This window comes from Suricata suricatta, chromosome 8 (genome assembly GCF_006229205.1).
Source record: "Suricata suricatta isolate VVHF042 chromosome 8, meerkat_22Aug2017_6uvM2_HiC, whole genome shotgun sequence".
NCBI lineage: Eukaryota > Metazoa > Chordata > Mammalia > Carnivora > Herpestidae > Suricata > Suricata suricatta.
In genome coordinates, this window is record NC_043707.1 from 15,470,603 (window position 1) to 15,492,848 (window position 22,246).

At 41.2% G+C, this 22,246-nt stretch overlaps 1 protein-coding gene across 1 annotated transcript in view; it reads right to left on the reverse strand.

Moving 5' to 3' along the window:
• The window catches only part of DNAH3 (dynein axonemal heavy chain 3), a 156,437-nt gene that overhangs the window by 105,362 nt on the left and 28,829 nt on the right, over positions 1-22,246 (reverse strand). The window contains exons 12-20 of the mRNA XM_029949934.1: positions 21,059-21,164; positions 20,697-20,875; positions 17,629-17,813; positions 16,304-16,427; positions 13,325-13,478; positions 12,387-12,531; positions 7,852-8,063; positions 3,400-3,491; positions 1,655-1,769 (exon numbers count right to left, since the gene is read on the reverse strand). Of these exons, the coding sequence (XP_029805794.1) occupies positions 1,655-1,769; positions 3,400-3,491; positions 7,852-8,063; positions 12,387-12,531; positions 13,325-13,478; positions 16,304-16,427; positions 17,629-17,813; positions 20,697-20,875; positions 21,059-21,164 (1,312 nt within the window). The remainder of the gene's footprint in view (positions 1-1,654; positions 1,770-3,399; positions 3,492-7,851; positions 8,064-12,386; positions 12,532-13,324; positions 13,479-16,303; positions 16,428-17,628; positions 17,814-20,696; positions 20,876-21,058; positions 21,165-22,246) is intronic.

Sequence of the window (22,246 nt, forward strand, 5' to 3'; positions counted from 1 at the left end):
TACCTCCCTGACCACTTGCTTTGCTGGCTCTCCCTCAGGTAGGATGAGCTGCTCATGTGACTGGTTGGACCTCGACCTGTGGTTCCCATACTGTGTGCCAAGGTATTCCTTGGCACTGCAGCAAACTCACAGCAATTAGTTGTGGTTATTTAAAAATGAAACACAAATATTTTTTCTTCAATTTATATGGGTTAAAAAAAACAGTTGTTGATAGGACACAAACACTTACTTAAGTTGTTTGAACCTTATTACTTCATAAATAAAGCTGTTAGGTATTTTTTTTTTCAGCCTAAGGAGGGGAACTATTAAAAAAAAGAGTACCAAGACACAAAAGCCTCCACATACAGAAAAAAGTTTGGGAACTTCTGCCTATACATTTACTGGGCCATATTTTACTAGTAGTTCAGGTTACTGTGCCTTGGAGGTCAACCCCTGTGCATGGCACTCTTCCTCCTGGGCCACTGTGGTGAGTAAGCTGATAAGGGTCTGCCCCTTTCTGGCAGGTCTGGCCTTTCTGGCTCTGTTTTCACTTACTTCAGGCCTACATCTGAGTGGTTAAATTGGAACTAGGATACATTCTCTCACGTACCTTCTACCAGTAGTTCTGCATCCGGAGGTGTGTCTAGCTCTTAAAAAGTGCTACTGTGACTCCCTCTTGCTGTTGATCCTTGTCTATAGTTGTATCAGTTCCAAACTCTGAAGATGTACCCGGTGCAGCTGAGCTGTTCCCAGGTTCCCTATCTTAACGTCTCGCCCCAGCCCAATAGCCCCTAGCAGTATCCAATCCCAACAGGTGGTGTAGCACTGAGCTGCTGGCACCCTCAGTGGCCTGGACTTGCGGAGACAGGCCCCAGTTCTCTTTCCTTCTATTGCCTCAGCTGTAGTTCCTGTCTACATGAAATCAAGATGTCGTGACCATTCAAGCTAAAGCAGTGGAGAAGTCACAAAAAGATAAAAAGCAGCCTGGGGGACAGGGAGTTTCTTAATCTGTACTGCACATTAAAAAAAAAAAAACAACAGGAGTGCCTGAAAAATACAGATGCCTGAGAATTATGTGGGTGAGAGGAGCCAGAAAGAATCAATTGGGATTTTTCTTTTTTGAGATGCTCTAAGCATTGTTTACCTTCTGAGAGACCTGGTGAGCCCTCCCTGGGAGATAGATGCTAACTCAGCAGGCTTACTCAGTTCCTTGGCACTGAGAAAGCTTGTGGTTCTCAACCGAAAGGTCTTTCTCATTTAAAAATGCACCATTCTGGTGAGGCCCAGGACAAAGAATGACTGGCAGATGGGAGGAGACAATCTAATGCACAGGATAGTGATAGTGATTATAGATAACAAGACTGCATGAAAAACTCCAAAGTTGCTAAGAGACTGGATCAAATGATAATTATGTGACGTCACAGAGCTGTTAGCTAACACTAGGGTGGTGATCATATTGCAATACATAAATGTATCAAATCAACACGTTTTACATCTCAGACTTACACAAAATGTTGCATGTCAATTATATCTCAATAAAAATAAGTTAAAAAACGAGATGTTAGAAATCCTTCCTTCCCAAGTGCTGTTGCAATTCTGAATGACTCCTCTCTGTCATCTGCTACATAATCAAGGGACTGCTGTAAGGGTGCTAGGTGGTTGGACTGACACTCACAGTGTCCCTGTACTTCATGAAGTTGAATGTCATGTTAGCCCAGTCTGACTTCATTTTCTCCAGGTTTTTCTCCAGAGAGTACTCCTTACTGGCGGTTGCACCAATGGGCTCCAGTCTAGAGAAAACACAGCAATAGTAGCATCAACAGGAGGAGAGAGGGCTGTGAAAACACGGCAGAGGAGGAATTTCGGTTCATATTTAAGACCAATTCAAAATGCCCTTAATTTTACTAAAATGGTTACTATCCAGCTCTAAGATGTGCCAGTTACCTCCAGTGTTTTGCAGGGTTTCTTACCCTGTGCTCCAGTGGCCTATGGGCTATGTTATGGGCTGAATTGCATCCTCCCAAAAATCATGTGTTGAAGTCCTAAACCCCAGAATCTCAGAATGAGGGGTACCCTATTTGGAGATAGGTCTTTATTTTTAAGTTTAATTATTTATTTTGAGAGAGACAGGGGTAACTGTGAGTGGGGGAGGGGGAGAGAAGAGGAGAGAGAATTCCAAGCAAACTCTGTGCTGCCAGTTGTACAGAGCCCAGCGCTGGGCTTGAACTCACAAAACCGTCGGATCATGATCTGAGAGGAAATCAAGAGTTGACGCTTAACCCACTGAGCCACCCAGGTGCCCCAGAGATAGAATCTTTAATGAGGTAGTTCAGTTATGTACAGAGTTGTTGATCACTATATCGTACATCTGAAAGTAATATAACACTAATATACTGGAATTAAACTTTTAAAAAAGAGTTCAGTTATAATGAGGTCATTAGGGGGAGTTCTAATCCAATATGACTGGGGTCCTTATATGAGATTAAGACAGACACATACAGAAGGAAGACCATGTGAGGATACAGGCCCGAGAATGTACATTTCTAGCAGGTTCCCGGGTGATGCTGATGCAGCTGGTCTGGGGCCATGCTCTGAGGAGCATGTGTCGAGTTAGACCTGAACCCATCTGTCTAACAGGGACTGTGGTCCAGGCAGTAGATCTCCCATCCCCTGCCCTGAAGGAGGTGTAGAGGTGTAGACAAACAGTTGAGAGTCCAACAAGTCTCTGGGTCCTGAAAACAATTCAAAGAACACAGTTTCTTGCACACAGACTCCAGAGCATTTGGAGAAAAGAAGAAAGCAAGTGAAGCATTCTCTCACTGGACCATGTTTCCTGGACTCTAAGAACTCAGAAAGCTGCTCCTGTTTATTGTTGTTTTTCTGTTTAAAAGAGGAAACTGGGGGTGCCTGGGTGGCTTGGTTGGTTGGGCATCCAACTTCCACTCGGGTGGTGATCTCATTCATGGATCATGAATTTGGAGCCCTGCATCAGACTCTCTGCTGTCAGCACAGAGCCCACTTTGGATCCTCTGTCCTTCTCCCTCCGCCTCTCAGGAAGGAAGGTAGGAAGGAAGGGAGGGAGAGAGGGAGGGAGGGTCTGAAGCCTAGAAAAAGTGGAATGGTTTTGCATGAAGTCAATGAGACCTGGGCTTGGAGTTTCCAAAAACTTTTTTGTTGTTTGTTTTTTGTCATTTCCCTTTAAAATAAAATTTCTGACTCAATTTTCTAGTTATAAGGCATCATTAACTGACCGCTGAAAGTGAGTTTCACCAGTAGCTAGTCACTTGAGGTGGAGGTTATTAAAAATGCTTATGTTACTTCTGAGCCATAAGGAGAAAGCCTGAGGCCAGTCATATCCTGTGGGAACTCAGATACTTTGACTGAAAGGAAAGGGGTCTCCCTAAAAGAAAGGAGTCTTACTTGTCAAGGAATTTGCCAAATCCATATTCCAGCATATTTGAAAGGCAAGTTGTTTCTGTGGGTTTTATTTCACAGCCGACAATCTCACTGATCTGTAGAAAAAAGAAAACAAGTGTGTACTGTCCAAGGTAGCACTGGCCAGTAGACTTTCCATGATGTTGCACTCTGTGCTGTCCCTTACAGCACCCACCAGTCACATTTAACCATTGAGCCCTGGAAATGTGGCTGAGTTTTAATTTTCATTTAGTTTTACTTACATTTGAATAGCTGTGTACAGCTAGTGGCAATTGAATGGTACGGGTCTAAAATTGTAGGAGGCAGCCTAGGCCCCACACTGCATTCTATGTGGCTCACTGGGGCTCTCTGTCCATTAGCACTTGGTGGTCCTTGTGAGGGCCGGTGGTGCCAACTTGTTAGCATCCTGGCGGTGTAGCCGAATCTGGTTTGTTTTTGTGCTCCTAGTGCAAAGCCTGGTATGACAGAAACTGCAGTGTTTGCTGAGTAAAAGGAGAAAGTCATGTGTACATGGACCCCTGAAATTCTGTGACCTGAGGATGTTGAGAAGGAAGAAACCCCCTCTGTCCAAATGTCTTCCTTTCTACCCCAGCGTGCTAATTTGTTGTAACAGTTCACAACTGTGCCCATTCTCGGTGCAGATACTACCCAAGCTTATCTTTTAAGTGAAAATATCCCTGAAGAAGGTCTCACATGAAGTCTCTGATGGCTTTGAATACTTTTCTCAAAGACAGAGATCTGGAGAGGATAAGGGTTACATGCACTCGAAAGGAGGAGCAAGAGGACTCAGTAAGACGTGGCTGAGGGCCAAATGAAGCTCCATGAGAAACCTCACCTACTACCCAATTTTGTCTCTGTTCAACCCCAGGAAGACTACAGAATGTCAGAGCAGAAAGGAATGTGAGAGCTGTGGGCTGTTCTGTCCTACTTAGCCCTGTGTCCCCAGGCCCTGGCAGTCAGTAGGCATCAATAAGTATTTATAGAGTGAAAGCATGAGTGAACCAGATAATTCAAATGGCTTCCAGTCTGGGTCTTGAGGACACCTGGAGGACCACTAGGATAGTGGAAATCAGAAGTAACGGACACTTATTGAGGATGTAACTATGAAGTAGGCACTGTTTTAAGACCTTAATACACTCATTCCCCCAATATGATTAAGAAGATACTAATGAATTATCACTCTTGTTTTACACATAAGGAAACTGAGAAAATAAGTACCTTGTCCGAGACCATCCAACTAATAAATGGCAGAACTGGGACTTAGACCCAAGCTCTTCCCCATCATATTTAGTAGGTCTCTTAGGTCTTCTATGGACAGTTGTGAAGGTTATACACTGCATAACTTTAAAAAGTATAATTCATACTGCAGCACACAAAAACAGCATTCCCCAGAGTTGTGGAGTGCAAATCTGCACAGCTGTTCCTGGTGGCTCTGGACTTTGATTTATTCTCAATACCTGAAAATCAGTTTAGAACACACACTATCTCTAGGACTAAATGACATAACTACATAAAGCACTTGGCATAGGACTTGGCCAAGACTCAGAAATTGGTAGTTTTATTTATTATTAAAAATTTTTTTTCAACGTTTATTTTTGAGAGACAGACAGGACATGAGTGGAGGAGGGGCAGAGAGAGAGAGAGAGATGGAACACAGAACCCAAAGCAGGCTCCAGGCTCTGAGCTATCAGTACAGAGCCCGATGCAGGGCTGAGATAATGACCTGAGCCAAAGTTAAATGCTTAACTGATTGAGCCGCCCAGGAGCCCCTATTTTTTTTTGTAATTGCTTTTGTTAATTATAGAGACTGACAAAACATCTGGCCATCTAATTCCAAGAGCCTACAGCTGCCCTGTCCACTATGGAGCCACTTGCTCCTTGTGGCTATTGAGAACTTGAGATGTGACTAGCCCAAACTGAGATGCACTCTAGGTGTAAAAACACACGTTTCCATGAGTTATGAAAAATATGAGACCACATTAACATTTTTACATCGAATATCTATTGAAATATTTTGAATATGTTTGGTTAAATGAAATATAAAATTTATTTCACTTGTTTGTGCTTTTAAAAAGCATGGCTACTAGAAACTTTAATGCTAGACACATGGCTCGTATTACTTTCATTGGGCAGCATGGTCCTAGAGGGTTAGCTTTGGTACACATCACCATGGTTTCTTCCTAAGTCAAATGTCACCTTGTTCCATCTTGTTTTAAACCACAGTAACAACCCCTTTGCTGATATCAGTGCCCCAAATAAAGTGACTAGCCCTTCCTACTTAAGTTCTGGGAAATGGTCAGAAACCACAGCACAGGCACTTTATGACTTCAGAAGTTATATTTTGTAGCCTTGAGAACCAGAGGTGGTTTAGCCCTCAGAGCCCCCTGCCCAAGCCAGAACCTGTGCAAATGGATCTCCTGAGTTAGGCATTCGGGCAGAGTGGCTAGGCTCAGTGGCTGTCACTAGGGTGGTTGATGGTTTGACCTACAATGGAGGTAGGAGAGACCTCCGAATGGGGGCACCCCCTTATGTATCTGGTAGCCTCTTTCCTTTCAGAGCTCACTTGTAACTGTTCAGCCCACTGAGGTTCCACTTTAGGGGCTCATTACTCAGGAGCCACCTTCCTAGAGCTATACTCCACTCTTACCTACAGCTTACTGTTCCCTCTGACCTGATATTTCTTGCCCCATTTCCCCCATCTAGACTGAGTCAGATCGACCTAGATTCCAGTTTCCTCTCCCACCACTTACTTAGCCACATGACAATTTACTCTCTTCAGAGCCTCAGTTTTCCTATCTGTGAAATGGAGATGATGATTGTCCCTATTTCAAAGGGCTGTTGAGAGGATAAAATGAGGGAATCCACACAAAGTATACAACACAGTGCCTAATTCATAGTTGGTATTCAATGTTTGAGCTATTACTGTTATTCTTCTTCTGTCCCCCAATCTGTCCATCTAAGTGGTCTGTAAATGAGAATTATGAATGTCTAGGAATGGCTGGGATTTTTAAAGTGTTCACATGTGAGAACAGCATCATCACAGGGAAAGGACCAGTGGAGGAGATGGCCTTCTGAGTCTCTTGAGGGTTGGTTATTTTTTTTTCTAAGTCCATTGATAAGGGCACTTTCTTTTTTCTTTTTTTCTGAGGGCACTTTCTATAGTGCCATCTCATGGAGAGACCTAGCACTACCACAGCCCACTTGTCTATCCAACCTCCCCAACCCTCCAAATGGGCCATGGTTCTAGTCAGGCTAGGTCCATAAGGAGAGGCACCCTATGAGCACCAAGTGGGGGCAGCTGCTCCTGTGCAGACCCCTCTGCTGGGGCAGCACAAGACCAGATGTCTCCTAAGAGGACCTCTCCCCTCCCTCCTTTACACCCTTTGCTTAGGTGTTGAGTTTCAAGGGTTTCTGGGAAACTGAAAGCAGTTCCTCTTTACAGAAAAATCCAGGCTCTTTCACATATCAAGATCTTGGCCTTCCCAGAGAGATCAAAATGCTCTGAGCTAAGACTTCATTCTCTGGAAGGTAATGGGTGTGCTCTCAGATTAGGTCCTTCCAGAGACATGTCCTTGGTGGTATGCATGTTTTCTGAAAGAGGGAATTCCAGGCCAAGTCACAGAGAAATCTGCCTAGGGAAAGGCAGTCTCATCTCTACCTCCCTGGTGGAGGACGTTTCAAGGCCATTGCTAGCCCTTGAATGTGATGATTATTTTAGAAACACACTAAGTTTTCTTTTTTCTGCTTAGTGTTCACACCACACTTATCACCCTCACACTTGGTTGCTTATAAAAGTCCCAACTATTTTTAGGGGAGAATATTTATTATTCTCATTTTTAGACTCACGGAGCTGAAAGAAGAGTGAGGTATTATTTCCAAACATAGCCTGCTGGACGATGAGGCTCTACAGTATCATCAGCCCAAGTACAAATCATCTGGCATTGTCAGGAGGCCCCAGGAAAAGGCATGGCTTTCTCTTTTGTGTCCTTCATCAAGGGACAGATCCAGGCCCCTCCCACTGTAATTCAATGCCCTTATCATCCTTTAAAGGCCTGAGCAGCCACTTGCTTAGGAAAGCAGACTATGAGAGTCTTTCTAGCCACTGGCTGGAGAAAAACTCAATCATCAATAATGGCGTCCCCAAAGAAAGGGGTCAACCTGTTTATGTAAAGAGACTGGCATTTCATCTAGTATCCTGCTCATTCCTTTCCTTTAAAAGACTTTCCCAAAATAAAATCAAGCTTCTCTGAAAAAAATAAAAATAAAAAATAAATAAAAGACTTTCCCTCCCATTATTAACCCCTCAGCTTCAAGCAGATTCTCCTTTCAGAAAGGAAAGGCTTGACCCAGTAATGGTTCCTGCCTTCCAAAGGGCTACCAGGACCAGGTATGGATCGAGCATGGATTGGCTGGCTAGGGGTGGATAGTGAGAGGCACCTGCTGCCAGTGCCGGTCTTTCATCCCTGGGTTGCAGGAAATGCTGAGGATAGGGATGTGCTGCTTGAATTTCTCAATCTTTATTTTCATATTCTCCGCCAACCGCCTGGGTGCAGGTACATCAGCTAGGGTCTTGGTCAATTTATACATCGTTCTCCACATATTCCCTACTTCCTCTGAGATTTCCTCCGCATTCAGCAAAAAGAGGGGTCCTGAAATAGAAATCATCGGGTGAGAGAAAGGTCAGACCACCAACTAGAAGTTAATCATGTGTACCTTTAATTCCCTGAATTTAGGATTGTGCCTATTTATGGTATGGATATTGGAACAAGCACAAGCTTTGGAGTTGGGTCTGGATCTAAAACCTCTACTTAGCCAATCAAATGTTTGAACATGTTTATCTGAACTTTTCTAAGGCTCAAGAGTAATCACCTATGACACAGGGGTAATAATGGATACCTTGGCAGGTGATTGTGAGGGTTAAGCAAGGTAAGGAAAGTGGAGAGCCCAATGCAATGCCTGCCATGTAATGCAAGTGCAGTGAGGGAATCAGTCGTTAGCAGTGGTTGTAGATGCTGTTATAGAAGCAGTGAAAGGTGCTCCACAAATGCTGTGAAATATTAACAACTGGGGAATGTGGGTGAATGAGGATATGGGAGTTCTTTTTACAGCTCTGGCAGCTTTTACGTAAGTTTGAAATTATTGTAAAAAGAAAGAAAGAAAAAATAACAAATCCCTAACAGTTAATGGTGAAAGATGGAATACTTCTTCCCTAAGACAAGGCAAGAAGTTTCACCCTAATAATTCTTAATCAACATCATATTTAAAGTCCTAGACAGTACAATGAGGCATGAAAAAGAAATAGGAGGCATACAGATTGGAAGAGAAGAAAAAAATGTCTTAGTTTTCCAGATGACATGACTGTTTATATAGATGATGCAAGAAATCTAAACAACAACACTAATAAAATCTTTTCTGGAGAGCAAAAGCATTTTAACAGAAATGAGAATATATCTGATGGGTTCATTAATAGCATGGACGGCTGAGGAAAGAATCTTTGAGTTTGAGAATATGTCACTAGAAACTTGTAAAGTTAAAAAGAAAATAAGATGGGGGAAGAAATAGAACAGAATGGCTAAGAACTGTGGGATAACTACAAGATATGTAACTCACTGGTAATGGAAATACCAGAAAGAGAAGAGAAAGAAATGGTAAAAATATTTGAAACAATAATGACTGGGAAGTTCCCTCAAATTAATGTCAGACACCAAGCCACAGATCCAGGATAAATGCCAAAAACGACACCTAGGCGTATGACATTCAAGCTGTAGAAAATCAAGGCTAAAGAAAACACTTGAAAAATGCCGGGGTGGGAGGACACCATACCTTGAGAGAAGCAAAGATAACCATTACATTTTACTTCTCAGAAAACACAAACAAGGAGAGAGGAGGATTAAATAGCAAAGGTATTGAGAGAAAACCCATCAACCTATAATTCTGTATCCTGAGAAATTATCCTTCAGAATTTCCTTCAGAAACTACTTTCTCAGACAAACAGAAATGAGGGAATTTGCTAGGAGGTACCTTGCAAGAAACATTAAAAGAAGCCCTTCAGAAAGAAGGAAAAGGATTTGTCAGAAACACAGATTTACCTAAAGAAAGGAGGAGCATTAAAGAAGGAATAAGTGAAGGTAAAATAAATACTTTAGTTTTTTTATTCCTAACTGATGTAACAGACAACAGTTTGTTCAAAATATGAGCAACAATATATGTGATGATTACAGTTTATATAATAGGTTCAGTGAGGAACAGAAATGATACAACACATAGAAGGGAGGAATTAGGAACACTTTGCTGTTACAAGGCATTTTTGAAATGAAGTTATATATAAACTTTAAATATGCCCCAGCAATCTACTCCTGAGCATTAACCCCAGAAGAACGAAAACTTATGTTAACATAAAAACTCATACACGACTATTTATAGCAGCCATATTTATAACAGCCTGAAACTGGAAACAGCCCAAATATCCACCAGTGGATAAATGGGTAAACAAACTGGTATATCCATACAGTGGAAGACTACCCAGCATAAAAGGGAAGGAAGGACCTCTGGATAAATCCAATAACTTGGATGAATCTCAAAGTAGTGTGCTGTGTGAAAGAACTACTCTCAAAAGGTTACACACTGTATCATTCCATGTCTATTACAGGATCAAAAAGACAAAACTACAGTAACAATGAAGAGCTCAACAATGCCAGGTCTTCTGGGGTAGGGAAGAGTGTGATTACAAAGAGGCAGTACAAGATATCTTATTGAAATGATGAAACTTCTGCTTTCTGATTATGGTGAATCTATATATGTGTTAACATTTGTAGAACCATATGCCAAAAAAGTCCTTTTTGCTGTATATAAATTTTAAAAATTAAATGTAAAAAAATTAAAAAAATTTTTAATGTTTATATATTTTTGAGAGAGACAGAGTATGAGCAGGGGAGAGGCACACAGAATCTGAAGCAGGCTCCAGGCTCTGAGCTGTTGGCACAGAGCCTGAAGCAGGTCTTGAACCCACGAACGGTGAAATCATAAACTGAGCCAAAGTTGAATGTTTAATTGGCCCCAGTGTCCCTAAGTGTAAAAAAATTTTAATACAGTATCTCTAACAAAAGACTTGATAAACTACAAATATTTCCCTGACACCATAAAAATTTTGTATCTCTTATTTATTTTTTTTATAAAATTTTTAAAATATTTTTTCTTTATTTTTGAGAGACAGAGAGAGATGGCATGAGCAGGGGAGGGTCAGAGAGAGAGGGAGACACAGAATCTGAAGCCGGCTCCAGGCTCTGAGCTAGCTGTCAGCACAGAGCCTGACGCGGGGCTCGAACCCACGAACAGTGAGATCATGACCTGAGCCAAAGCCAGATGCTTAACCAACTGAGCCATCCAGGCACCCCAAAAATTTTGTATCTCAAACCAATGAAAAGCATCATGTTTAAAGGTGACACTCTGCAAGAATTCCCATGAAAATCAGGAATGAGACAGAGGTGCCCATTATTACCACTGTTTATTTTGGAAGTGCTGGTCAACAAAGAACAGTGAATAAAAAAAGGAAGTATGAAAATAAATAAAGAAGGTAAAATATAATTGTATAGACATGACTGATACCCTGGAAAATTTAAGAGTATCAGTGAAAATGAAAAATTTTTAAATGAAAAAGAAAATGCCAATTTATACATTAAATCAACATGGGTACCTGGGTGTCTCAGTCGGTTATAAGCGTCTGACTTCAGCTCAGGTCATGATCTCACAGTTCATGGGTTCGAGCCCCATGTCAGGCTCTGAGCTGTCAGGAGCCTGCTTAGGATTCTGTGTCTCCATCACTCTCTGCCCTTCCCCGTTTGCATTCTGTCTCTTTCTCTCAAAAATAAACAAACATTAAAAAATTTTAATAAGTAAAAAAATAAACATTAAACCAACAAAACTAAAAAAACAAAAAATCAATCAGCAAAAAGTTTTCAAAGCTATTATTTCCCAGGTTCATTGAGGGTGTAAAGAATAGACACTCAAGTGCTGCTAGAAAGTTATGAAAATGTAACTTTTCTAGAAGACAGTAACATCATCATCATCAACAAAACCAGTTTTTAAAATCCTAATAATTTTCATTATATGACCTTTGATCTAGCCATTTCACTTTCAGGAATTTATCCTAAGAAAATGATCAAAATTGCATCCAGAGAACTGGTGACAAAGAGGTTCATCACATTTGTGCTTGAAATACTCTGGCACTGGAAACAACTGAAGGCTCAGCTCTAAGGGTCTCCAAGTTTGTTCTCTGCTTTTATGCCCAGGTGACATCATTCATGCCTTTTACTTGTAATCTATACTCAATCATTCCCCAATATAAATCACACACCCCCAAACCTATAACTTCAGGTTTATTTCTCAACTGCTAGTTATTTAATGTTCCCATTTGGATATTTGCAGACGCCTTGAACTTGGTATATTCAAGTTGATATGTCTTTTTTCCAAACAAATTTGTCACTTCTCTTGTTCAGTGATGGCAATATCCACAAATTGCCTGGGGTAATAATTTGGAAGTCACCCCAGGTTCTTCCCTCTCCCTCCCTTGTCCATTTCAGATCAATCACGAAGTCCTGTTGACTCTACCTTAATTTCTAGCCTCCAGGATCTAGAGAAAAAGGAATAGTTTACAGGTGACTGTGGCACTCTGGCCTTTCTTGAAGGAGCACAATAGTGCAAATGCCATCTTTTTCTCCCCTCACCGCAATCCAAGGCTCTGGGTGGCTGCCTCTTCCATTTCACCCTAGCAAAAGGTCTTGGCTCTTCAATCCTCACTTGCCATCATTATCACATTGGGAAAATATGACTGTGTGGCTGCTTTAATCCAGAGTATAAGAATATAATAAAAAGTCCAGCCTAAAGCTGAAGTCCAAAGCCTATTCTAGGACTGGCTAGGTTGGATCCACTAACCCATTCCTACTCTGTCCCAGTAGAGTGAGCTTGCAGCATACCATTCATCCACTCCTCTGACTTGATGCTAAACTCATATGTTGTCAGCCACAGCTGCTCATAAGGTACTTTGTTGGTCAACATGGTTTGCAGGAGAGGGAAGGTACTCTTCTCCTTTTCCAACAGATCCTCTTCCTTATTGATTAACTGCAAAGCAAAAGGGGATGCTGTTTATTGGGTGGCTGGTTTTCTGAACCCTGGAAGCCACCATGGCAAATTCCTCAGTGCTTTGAACACCAAATTGAGGAAGATGCTTGTTCATCTGGAGAGCGCGAGAGAAAAATAAGGCATGGAATCAAGTAAGATGGTCCCTCTGCTACCTCTGAGGGCCATGCCAGCTAAGATCTAGCTGGATGAAACTCTAGGATAATTTGCTACTTGCTCCATCATCTTTGATCCCACTCTACTATATCCACATCCCCATTTTCACAATTTTCTTATATACTTTAGCTGTCTACATGATGTTGCCTTCTTATGCTGACTTGCTTCAAAGATAAGGTTTATGGTTAAACTTTAAGTTCTTTAATGGTTAAAGAACTTATTTGTTGACCTTCAGGGAAATTTACTTAGCTTCTCTAAGCCTTAGTTCTCCCATTTTAAATATAGATAAATAGGGACAATAGCAATGCCTACCTTAAAGTATCTTATGGGTACTAAGTGATATATTGCATATGAAGCCCTTTGTACTGTTGATCACATAATAAATATTCAAAATATGTGAGCAATTGCTCTGTAATTTTTTTCTTTGTGAACTCAACAACTAACAAAAAAGCTGGTATAATGTCGGGATGTAGAAAAAGGTGGCTGAAAGCACCAATGAAAGAAGTGGTCAACCATCCAATCAGTATTATCTACCTGACAGATGATTTTAGGAAAATGCAAAGCCAAGAGAGCAGGACAGAGTCATAAGTCTTTAACCCAAGACCCCAAGACCCCAAACCTCAAATTCCACCAGTGCTTGATCTAGGTTCCTTGAAAGCTCGTGAAGTTTTTCAACATTGTTCTTCATTTCTTCTGAAGTCATCACTTCACGTTTCCTAAACGCTTCCAGTTCCTTGCTGTAGCCCTCGAGTTTCAACTCAAATTCTGAGCACCTAAAAGTAAAGGACAGCCCAATCACATCTGGACTTCCCACTTTTGATTTTCTAAGTATCAGCATTGCTCACTCATAATCAAGCCTGGGGAGAATATGATCTTCTGATGTATGATATATATACAATATATTACTTATGATCCTACCTCTTAGAGATGGCTGCTATGAATCTATTGGTGGTTAAACATTTCCAGATGTTTTCCTGTATGGATAAATATATACATGCGCACATATATGAAATCTATATAATATCTATTACATACATACATTTAAGATGTACATATATACATATTATTCAGTCATCCATTAGGTATTTATTATTGAGGGTTTAATACATTCCAAGGACTGCTCTAGGCATCAGGGATTTATTTGTGATATACACTATTAAGCTCCCTATCATAATGGAGATTGTATTTTAGTTTGAGGAGACCTAGACACATGGATGGATGGGGTGGGTGGATGTAGAGATGGATGGATAAATTCATACATAAAGATAAAATGTGGTGTTTCTGATGGTGATGAATGCTCTGAAGAAAATAAAACAAGGAAGAGTCCCTAGTGGAGATGGAAGTACAGGGCTACTCCAGCTAGAATGATTACAGGGAAGACCTTTTAGCAGCAAAGCAAATTTACTTTTTCCTTTTTCTAACAAGGTAGGTTAGCAAAGCAAAGCAAATTTACTTTAGGTAAATTAGGTCGCAAATTTACTTTTCCCTTTTCTAACAAGGTAGATTATATTATATAGTATTGAGTTATAATTGCTTAGCACACTATAGTTTCTGGAGTATTTTCATGTCTGTAATAAGTATATAGGTATATATTCCATATAATAATACAGTCATTAGTAAAGAGTAGGCACTTGGGAAACTAGGTTGAGTAAATGAGTTGTATTTATGGGATCACCTGAAGTCTAAAAGAGGATAATTTATGGATTCAAAGATGGTGGATTGGTCAGAATTCTGGTATGAAGTGGAATTCACTTGAATGTCCAAAGAGAGAGGCTTGAATGAAGAGATTATCTACAGAGGTGAGATATGGATAGCCTCAGAGAAAAGCTACTATGAGCCTTTTGGCCAAGGGAACAGTGGGAACTGAGACGGGGACAGCAAATGGAGAAAAATTAGCACTGAGGCCAAAAATTAATGTGGGCTAGGAAAATCAGTCACGTTTCTTAGAGAGAATGGGGTTGCCTTCACAGAAGATGAATGACTCAATGAATATTGCTCAGCCCTCCTCACACACTGTTCTCAGGACTAACGTAGGAATGATGGACATGAGGTTTAAGAGTTCACCAAAGAGAGGGCTGGGCCTAGGGCTGTGGGTTTCCCCTGGAGCTGCTCTTAATGCTGAATCTGCTGTTGAGAGTTCAGGAACCAGTCATGCTATCAGGCTGAGAGTTGCCTCTCCAATGGGGATTACCCAGTGCTCTTCTCCTCTCACCATAGACGACTGTTCGCATTTCTCCCAGAGCTGTTCATCACTCCTCTGAACTTTAACAGCATTTACTGCTTCTGAATAGTCTTAGAGCACTGTATGCTTGCAAGGCTGTAGTTTGGAAGTGAAACCATTTTTCTCCCCAAAGAAGTCATTGTTCAAAGGATGAAGGAAGCAGATAGTTTCTGAATGCCTACCATGTGCTGGGTACCACTCAGGCACAATATCACATCATCTCATTTTGTCCTTCTACACAATAATACCTCTCAGGAAATGAGATGACTTGAGATGGACTCTGTTATCCCACTTTCCGGATGAGGACGCTAAGGTTCAAAAAGATAAACTTGCTCCTGTTCAATGAACCTGCAAATCAATTCCATGGTGGAGGCTGTGTGTAAAGAAACGTGGGGTGAATGGGAATTCTGTACTTTCTAAATTCTGTTATGAATTTTAAAGCTGTTCCAAGAAATAAAGTTTATCAGTACCACCTATTGGGCTAGTTCTGGGTTCTGAGGACATTATTCATTTAGTAGAAAGAGACAAAGGCCACTGGAAGAAAAACTTGTGTGCACGTTTTCTCCTTCAGCCCAAACTCCCATCCTATGTAGAACTTTCTGCTTTTATCTATATTTTTCCTTCCTTCTAAGTATTGCAGGACTGTAGGACCTAAAGTTAGGCAGTGGGTATTTCACCTATGAAGGGGATGGTAACTGGTATGACTACAGTTCATAAATCAAGTGTTACAGGCTGGAATGGGTATGTGTGCATGCATGTCTTTGCCCTGTACGTGGCACGTGGTCCATTTTGCTTGATATTGTTTGATTTTTCAGTATGTCGATATTTTTCTCTGCCTCTGGATTAAAATCTTTATTTAGCAGCCAAACACACTTACATGTCTAGAATATAGCACAGCCCATAGTAAAAATCCTTAATACTGGTTGAATTGACAAATAATGAATGAATAAATGATATAGCCACATTAGCATTGAACAAGACCAGCTGCAAAATAGGCAATTTCTCAGCCTCCTACCATGCCTCTATTACCACTATCTTGATAACTCACAGATCTGTGGTCTCCAATGTGAGGCTGACAATTTTGCTATTATTATTGTGAGGCCATTATTACATGCCACTATTTTTGTCTTTTTCTCTCTGTACCACCAAATTCCAATTGTTCAAGGCAGGGAGGGAAGGCATTGGCAGGGTCACCACAGTGCAGCAGGCTTAAAGAGAACATCCCTCAGTGGGAAACAAAAAAAAATTCCTTCTCTGCCATTTGTCTTCAGCTTTTGCCCACGCATTCCTGTGGGGGGCTCTAGGCAGAACCAGGAGCCTGCAGTGTGTTACAAAGCTGGGTATCATTTCTGAAACAAGCTCAGACTCTCCTTGTACCTTTTAATGAGGTCCATCTCAGCCTGATCCCTCTTGCTAAGGAGCAAATTTCGGCTGTTTTCAAAGATATCTTCAATCTGGTCTGGCCAGAGGAACAGAGCACTATTCAGTTTGATGTCTTCTTCTGCAAAACACATAGAGTCTGCTCCAGGACACTGCTCAGCATAGGTCAGCATGCAGGAAATTAATTCAGCAGAACAAGAGGTCAACAGAAGTGGATATAAGGGTGGCAATGCATGGATAGGCCCATTATGGATGAAGGATAGCCAGTATTTACTGAGCACTTACCAAGTGCCAGGCTAGAAGGGCAACAGTATTATCATCCTTGTTTTTACAGATGGGAAACAAAGTTTAGCCAAGTAGTCAAGGTGACCACCACTAGAAAGCAGCAGAGATTATTTCAAACCCAGGTCTAACCAACTCTAAAGCTAATGTTCGAATCACAAGGCTTCATCGCTTTCCTAGGCTGCATCTGAGTAGAAACTTGGGATAAAGTCCATTTCTCCTCCTTAAATTGTCACCTCATCTGAGTATCAGTCTCCCTTCTGGTTAAATGTCAGTAATAAAATCAGTGCCACCCTAAGGCTCTGGTCAGCTGAAATATCCTGGGCTCTCTCTATACCCTGGGGAACTTAGGAAGCAGAGGTCCAGTGCGTATTCACATGGTCAAAGGCAAAGCTCATGAATGTACAGGGAGATGGTTAGGACAACCCCTCTCTCACTCCCAGTACCCATTTTTCTCTCTCATCACCTTCCTCCAAACACTATGAACACCAGGTGCATTCATAGGTATTTCCAGAAGGAAGGAGGATCTGAAAACTTGGCTTGTGGACAGTTCATCAGTTTTTTCTTCAGAATCTGGTCCTTACAAAACCCTAACTTGGCCCAACAAACCTTGTAAGGGCTCTGGCCATTTCTTTCTTTAAAGATATGCAGGGGCATGAAGGAAAGTGCCCTGGCCTCTCCTCTAAGGTGAGACTCTATTAAGATTATAGATGGCTGAAATCTGCCCATTTATAAAAGGACTCTTCATTTGGAAGTGATTTTTTTCAGATATGCTAGACACAAGATACCAGGACAAACATCTAAGAACTTGTCAAGTCCTTATATATTTCTTCTTTTAGTCTAACAATAAGAACCCCTTTGATTGATTCAAATTCCTGAGGATGAGAGCATGGAATTGGTGCCTGTAACACTTGAAAAGCAGCTCTTCCAATACTGACATTTAGCGGTAGGACTGCTGACTCTCCTTCCTGATTCCTTACCTCTAAAAATATAAATATACATATACATTTGCATGTAAATCTATATGGCATTGGACTTACGGGGCAAGTCTGCATGGTCCATCAGGAACTCCAGCCGTTCGCATGCATCTCTAAGTTGCCTACGGAGTTTGAACACTGTGACATCACTGGATTTCTTTAGGAATTCAATGAGGAATACCAGCTCCTCAGTGTTAGCAGGAATTTCACTGACTTTGTCTGCGATGATGCTGTACTGATTACAAATACTACAGGGAGAGGAACAGTGACCAATCATCTTTATCATCTAAAATCACTTTCTTATAAGACCTATTATGCTAAACAGGAGACTGGAGACTGGAGACTAGAACAATGGTTTCCAACTTTTCTCTACCTGCAGATCTTTGATAGGTAATTCACATGCATGCCACACCTCAAGAATACAAACAATAGTAAAGGAAATAATATCTCACAGGTTTTAAGCCCTTTACGATGTGCCACGCCCCATTCTAATCACTGAATGTACATTAAATTTCACAATAATTCTAAGAGGTAGGGACTGTTATTATCAAGATTTTATAATGGAAGAAAGTGAGGCTGAGTAACTTTGTCCAAAGCAACATGGTGTAAAGGTGTCAAGGTATGAAGGTCTTGTCTCCAAGATGTAAACCCGGTTCAACTGACTGCAACGCATGTACTCTTAACAGATATACCACGGGTAGAACCTGGATTTAGACCAAAACAACAAGAATACCACCTCTACCACCAGCAATAGCAACTCCTTGAATTTCACGTTGAAGTAGAACACTAAATTAATGGTAATCATTAGTCTACACAGTATGTCAGCAAGTTTATCCTCATGTGCTATAGGTAGCTCCTGGTTGGCAAAGAGAACATGACATTCAGCCACTGGGACCACTAGACCTAACTGCCTACTTTCCAAACACAAGACTATGAGAAAGGACACTATCTATTTTTTCAAAGTTTATTTATTTATTTTGAGAGAGAACGAGAGAGAAAGAGCAGGGTAGGGGCATAGAGAAAGGGAGAGAACCCCAAGCAGGCTCCCAATGTGGAGCTTGAACCCACAAACTGTGAGATCATGACCTGAGCAGAAACCAAGAGGCAAGTGCTTAACCTACTGAGCCACCCAAGAACCCTGAGAAGGGATGCTATCTTAAGGATAATTTGAATGTGCCCTAACTTATGCAAAAGCCAGTGATGACCATCATCATTATTTTAATTATAATTAGGAAAAATTGCCTGCAATACATCCATGCCTAGCATAGAGCAGCCCTCAAGAAATGTTAGCAATAGCTATCATAGTTTTCGTTATTACTAATTGATTGTTACATGTTGACATTCATGTATTATAGATAAAAAACACTCCTTCCAATATTTTCAGTCCTCAGTATTCCTTCTTTTAATGTTGTTTTTGTTTTTTTAATTGAAGTATAGTTGATACTCAGTATTCCTTCTTAATGTATGGAGACCCCTCCATAGTGAAGCTAAGTATATCAAACTGAAGAAAAAATGATTAAAACATCTTTACAGACACTTCAAAGATCTTAAAAATGAATTTCTATACAATTTAGAAACTTTCTGCAGAGGAGAATTATCTACTGTGATACATAGGCTCACTACTACATGGTATTTTCCACGTCTTGGACTCAGAGCCACATTACATGTCCCAGTCTCCTTCGCATTTTTATTTGAGAATTCTACCAGTAAGCTTGGGCTACCATAACAAAATATCATATACAGGATGGCCTAAAAAACAACAAAATTTTTTTCTCACAGTTCTTAGAGGCTGGGAAGTCCAAGGTCAAAGTACCAACCAATTTGGTTCCTAGTGAAGGCTTTCTTTCTGGCTTCCAGACAGCTGCCTTCTCACTGTGTCCTCATGTGAGACACAGGGGAAGAGCTCTAGTGTGTTTTCCTGGGCAATAGCCCTATCAGATTAGGGTCACACCCATATGACCTCATTTAACCTCATCATCTCCTTCTAGGCCTAGGCTTTAAATACAGTCACACACTGGGTACTAATGCTCTACAACAGACTGCTTGTTTGTGCACCCCCAAAATTCTTATGTTAAAATCTAATCTCTAATGTGATGGTATTTGGAGGTAGCTTTTGGGAGGTAAATAGGTCATGAGAGCTATGCCCTCATACATGGGTTTAGTACTCTTATAAGAGAGACCCCAGACAATTGGTCTCCCGGTCTCCTAGCGTCTTTCCCTCTTCAGGGAACCACACCCTAAGTCGCGGGGTACATGGTTCATGTAGGGCAGACATCCACCCCAGAGGTGGGTTGCCACCCAATCTAAGCCATCCTCTTCACCGGTGTTTGGTCAGTGCTGCACAAAAGACCCCAGTCAGGCCAGTGTCACATGGGCCAGGACTTTTTAAGGCAATTGGAAAGAGAGAAACCATTGGCTCCTCTGGACGGGAACTGGAGAGGATGTAAGCCTCAAACTGTTGGGCCCATGAATGGGAGAAAGCCTGACAGAGAATGAAAGCCCAGTAGAGGGAGAGAGACGGCATCCTAATTGCAGTGTTGAGGGCCTGAAGCTAGCAATTCCTCAACTTGTCAACACGTGAGCCCCAAATTCCCTTTTCCACTTTAGCCAGCCTATCTCGGCTTCTATTCCTTAGAACCAAAAACGTCTTGACTAATCTATAGTCATCAGTGAATTGAAGGTACCACATAGCGCTTAATACTGAACAACAGAATCCTCAGACCTATGTAGCAGAAGCCTGCATAGGAGTGATTTTCGGGGTGCTTATAAGCATGCTGTGTCTATGAAAATGTGCTACAAGGCCAGGGAGAGGACCTCTGACCTCTGACAGCCGAACCCATGAGGCAGGATCTCCCTGAAGATGCCTCCCAGGAAGCAAAGACTGAGAGATCAGAGAAGGGTAGCTGCAGAATGCTTTCCACACTCCTGTTCCAAGCCCCATGTAGTTTTCCCCCTACTGATTGCCTTCTGGCCTGAACCTGAATCCCCTGCCACCCTCATTCTGGGGAGAGAAACAACTTTAGGTAGAAGGTCTCTCTGGTCCTTGCTGGAAGGTGCAAGTTCTGGCCACTTTTCTATTCTCCCATTCATGCCAAATGCTGTTGCTATTTCTCTGTCCACAATCACGATACCTGGTATTGGTGTCTCGGTTTATATCCACTTGGAATTGAATCAGACGATCTTTCAGATTTTGGGCTCGCTCACAGAGGTCATAATTCAGGATCATGGTGTCAAGGCAGAACATGGCCAAAGGCACAGTTATGTGCATGGATGCAATTTCATTTCTCCGCTTTTTTATGCTACTGATTCTCTATAGAAAGGAGCACGAACAGTAACTTTATTTGCCTTTAGCCTCCCTGTTTTTGCCCCCAGCCTCACCCCCAACCCAATCCAACGCTGAGCACAGCACAATGCATCAAAATACACTGACAATCCACTGGATTATCTGCAACCCATGTCACCAAGATGTGAAAAATCAAGTGACATTTCCTACCGTCACAAAATCCTCGATTTCATGGTTTTCTTTCAGGAATGCAGTGATGTTTTGTTCTGCCATGTTATCCAATAAGTCATCATACTTTTTGTATACATTTAAGTATCTTCCATGATTGAAGAGGGTAAAATCACACAAACAAATACATATTACCAAATCAGATTAGGCAGAGGGACAAATGAAAACATAAAGATTGTAAAAAGTAGCACTAACCAGGAAAGGGAAATATAATATTGCAAAAGGTACAGTGAACTGGGAATTCAGAACTTTGGCTTCAAATTCCAATTTTACCTCTTCCTAGCTGCATGAACTTAGACATTTTTCTTTTATTCCAAAGATTAGTGCCTTTAGTTTTAAGCAGAAATATTAACACCTCATAGGATTATTGTAAAGCTTAACTATAGTAATATGCATATAAAGCAACTAATGCTTTACCTGACATACAGTGAATGTGCAATAAATGTTAGCTCCTATCTTTTCTTCCAGCTCTAAAATTCATGACTAAATTTTAAAATGAAAATTGGAACTCATGAACTTAAAATCTATTGGCTCCAATTTAGCTTTCTGTGTTATCAGATCAGGCAAAAATGGCCTGGGCAGATTTCTCCCAAACTTGAGGATGTGTTTGGGATGCTGTGACTTAAAGTGAGTTTGAATTAAGGGTGCCTCCCTCCTACACTGTTGGTGGGAATGTAAACTGGTGCAGCCTCTCTGGAAAACAGTGTGGAGGCTCCTCAAAAAACTATCCATAGAACTCCCTTATGACCCAGCAATAGCCCTGCTAGGCATTTACCCAAGGGATACAGAAATGCTGATGCATAGGAGCACATGTACCTCAGTGTTCATAGCGGCACTGTCAACAATAGCCAAAACATGGAAAGAGCCTAAATGCCCATCACCTGATGAGTAGATCAAGAAGATGTGGTATATATACACAATGGAGTACTACATGGCCATGAGAAAGAATGAAATCTGGCCATTTGTAGGAAAGTGGATGGACCTTGAGGGTGTCATGCTAAGCGAAATAAGTCAGGCGGAGAAGGACAGAAATCATATGTTCACACTCATAGGTCTAACAAAAAATTTTCAGAATGATCTAGCTTCAAGAAAAGCAAGCAGTTAGTAGCGCTTAAGAAAAATTGATTCAGTATCTAATGGATAATTGATACCCGTCACAACACAGCATTT